The sequence below is a fragment of the Phalaenopsis equestris genome, unplaced genomic scaffold (genome assembly GCF_001263595.1).
Source record: "Phalaenopsis equestris unplaced genomic scaffold, ASM126359v1 Scaffold234454, whole genome shotgun sequence".
Classification (NCBI taxonomy): Eukaryota; Viridiplantae; Streptophyta; class Magnoliopsida; order Asparagales; family Orchidaceae; genus Phalaenopsis; species Phalaenopsis equestris.
Genome location: NW_018252368.1, coordinates 34182 through 37945, shown reverse-complemented (window position 1 = coordinate 37945; position 3764 = coordinate 34182). Strand labels below are relative to the sequence as shown.

General features: G+C 34.6%; 1 protein-coding gene across 1 annotated transcript in view; it reads right to left on the bottom strand.

Annotated features, from left to right (window-relative positions):
* LOC110038945 (inositol 2-dehydrogenase/D-chiro-inositol 3-dehydrogenase-like) overlaps positions 1-3764 on the bottom strand; it is a gene marked incomplete at its 3' end in the record, with an annotated part of 14973 nt that overhangs the window by 3205 nt on the left and 8004 nt on the right. Inside the window, exons 3-4 of the mRNA XM_020743878.1 lie at positions 1645-1809; positions 744-908 (exon numbers count right to left, since the gene is read on the bottom strand). Coding sequence (XP_020599537.1) covers positions 744-908; positions 1645-1809 — 330 coding nt within the window. The remainder of the gene's footprint in view (positions 1-743; positions 909-1644; positions 1810-3764) is intronic.

The following is a 3764-nucleotide window of genomic DNA, read 5'->3' as shown; positions in this document are numbered from 1 at the left end:
ATGTATATGTATATATATGTATATGTATATATATATTTATGTATGTGCGCGCGCGCGTGTGCGTGCATGTATATTATAAAATTTTAAATTGCCTACATTGTAATTATTGAAGCTTATGTCGGTTGCAAATTGCACGGAGGCTGCCTTGACATGCACCTCATACCTGGTAAGGAATATGCCCCCTTAGGCCAAGAAGAGATGCACATCTCATTGTGTTTTGTGTTGACGCAAGACTCGAGGCAGTTGCAAATTTTGCAGAGGCATGCCTGCACATGCACCTCATCCCTGGTGAGGAATATGCCCCATTAGGCCAAGATGAGATGCGTAACTCATGGTGTTTTGAGTTGAGGCAAGCCTTGAGGCATACTACTTACTGCATAATTGTACACAATAGATTCATCTATTTTTTTCTAAGCTCCTTGTCATTTATTAGTAATAAAGGCGATCTGATGCAATATGCATCAGATCAAGATGTACACAGCAAGAAAGCACCATTGAATCCATGGCTTAAGGTTGCACAATTTGAAAAATAAATCTCCTGAAAAATCAGTGGCATATTTCCCCACATCATTAGTTTTCATAGCAATATTATTCAGAGCAAAAAATTAAGGTACAAAATTTTGCTATTAATTTTAATCACATATAAGTGCAAGGAATTTAACAGCATCCAACTGGGCATTTTAATCACAGGAAACAAAGCATATAGATATAAAATAAATGGGTGCCCAAATGAGTCATTTCACCTTTCCGTCATATATTTCATCTTTGTGATTGACATCAATAGACCCCGAAGCCATAACACTAACTGGATTTGCAGCTGCAAATAGTCTCATCAAATCAAAAAAGTGGCAGCATTTCTCAACCAAAGTTCCACCAGTGTTAGCATTAAATCTGTTCCAATTATTTACCTGTGCAATTCTTGAATTAGAAAGCTAAAAAATCTAATATTATCAAGATATAAATGTTGAATAAATAAGCTAAACAACTAGAACTATAAAAAGTTAAGAAAATAAACGGAAGACATTTATGAGCCTTGGGTGAAAAGGAATATACATGACTGGCCATGACAGACTCTAGTTGAGCTTAAAACAGACACAAGACATGGGCCATGACAGACTCGAGTTGAGCTTAAAACAAGCACAAGACATGGGCCATCTTAGCCTAGTAACTTTTTCTATGCAAAAAAATTTTGGGGGCATTCACAAACGTACCCCTCAATTCCTATGTATTTACATATCTAACACCAAACGTTACTTTTTAGAATTATACCACCCAAATCTTTCATATCACATCAAAAATATCACCATTTCTCTTATACAAGGTGAAATACACCTTTTCATGTATGGGTAAGGTGGCATGTAAGTAAACGTTGAAGTTTAGGCGTTAAATAGATAAAAACATAGGAATTGAGTGGTACGTATGTAAAGCTTCCAAAAATATTTGATTAGATCATTTGATGTTAAATTTTCACTGAGAAAATGCTCTCCATCCAAATATTGCAAATATAATGAAGCATTGCTTGCGTAGACCAAAATCAACGTGATTATTTTTCAAGCTTCTATCACTCATTTTGATCTTTTTTTACCATCATAGAACCCATTGAACTGATGAATAATGCACTATTCACATTAAAGTCAACTGTACCTTAACCAAAAAAGGGAATCGATGTTCACGGATCGACACCATTTTGATTTGTCCAATTGTTCCGCTTCTAACTATCTCGATTAGTTTAGCTACTGGAGGCATATACCTGTACTCCAAGCCAACTTGAACTAATATCTCCGGCCTTTTTGCAGCTGCTTTCACAACCTACAATAGAAAGTAGTATCATATCAAACAACACTAAGTCCATATATGGATGACAAGTCATAAGCGCTGATTTAGAAAACAAATATACGAAAAAAAAATTATCATTAAGTATTTACACTGGAATGCCAAACTGCAGGCACCAAGAACCACCTTTGAATCAATTAAGCCCACTTTTTTAATAGTAAGAAAAATGAAGTTACAATAAAAGGTATAAATTTAAAGCAAATGAAAAACTTCTAAATGAAAGGTTAGCTCCAATATGGAAGGTTTCATTTTGAAGGACTACTGCTAAATGAAGTCCAACTTCAGATAAACAAGGTCGAATAGGCAAAATGGATATCATTGAAAAGAAAAATTTAAACTTATCTAATAAACACAAATAAATTCAAGAAAAATAAACTTTTCTTTCTATTAAAAACGAACAATCTTAAATAAATCCAAATAAAAGTGAAACAATATAACAATTAAGCTAAAATATTTTCTTAATGACTTCTTTTATGATACACATCAAAAATAAGAAAAAGAAGACAATGAATGTGACAGTTCACACTCTACGTTTAAAATTATCAATATTTTGAGCAAATAGGCTAAATGTCTTTTCCTTTGCTTTCATTCCAATAAATAATAGTTTGTACAATTTATTTTAGGTACATATTATTCTGTATAATCTATTTTAGGTAATTTAATTAATACATATTTCTAATCTAAATGTTCAGCTAAAAGGAAAGAATCATGTGCAAATATAATATTTCCTTCTTTGCAACATTGCGAAGAAGTAAACTCTTTATTCTCCCTGATTTCATTTATTCCTGATTGATATCCCCAAATTGATGGTGGCTGATCAAGAAACATCAATTTGCCGACAAGAAACTGATGACATTGTCGAGAAAAACCCTTAGTAAATATATCAGCCGTTTGAAGATCAGAAGTGGTATGAGGAAGAGATATAACACCATTCTCATAGGCTTCTCGAATGTAAAGATAGTCCACTTCAATGTGTTTCGTGCGCTAATGAAAGACTGGATTAGCAGCAATCTGGATAGCGCTAGTATTATCTGCATGAAGAGAAGTAGACTCAAGCTGAGGAAAACTAAGTTCATCCAACACACCCCGAAGCCAAATGATCTTGGAACAAGCTGAGGACATAGTGCGATATTCTGATTCAGTAGATGACTTAGACACTCAACCTTGTTTCTTGTTCTACCAAGAGATTAAAGAGTTGCCGAGAAACATGCACCATCCAGTAATAGATCGGCGTGTATCAGAACAACCAGCCTAATCAGCATCACTATAGACTGTTAAGGTGATAGGAGACTCCGCAGAAAAAAAACAAACCACGATGAGAAGTACCTTTAAAATATCGAACAATACGTCGAACTGCAGCTAAATGGAGATGTGTAGGTGCTTGTATAAATTGACTAACTTGTTGCATAACAAATGAAATATCAGAACGCATAATAGTCAGATAATTGAGACTGTCAATCAGTTGTTGATATAGAGATGGTTCAGATAGAAAGTCACCATCATTCTGTTGATATTTGACATTTACTTCCAAAGGAGTATCAGTGGAGCGGCCATCTTGAAGACCAGCCAAAGCAATGAGTCCCTTCATATAGTTGTGCTGATGAAGAAAAATACCAGCGGTAGAAGAGTGAACCTCGAGTCCTAAGAAATAAGTTAATGACCCTAAATCTTTCATATGAAAAGAACCCTGAAGACGTTTTTATAGCTGAGACATCAATTGATTGTCAAATCCTGTGATGATAATATCATCAACATAGACTAATAACAAAATAATTCCCTTCTCAGTTTTGCAAAGAAATAATGATGAATCATACTGACTTTGAATAAAAGAGAAGCTGAGAAGGGTATTGCGAAATTTTTCAAACCAGGCCCGTGGAGCCTGTTTCAAACCGTATAGGGACCGTTTGAGCTTACAAACATCATGTGAAGGT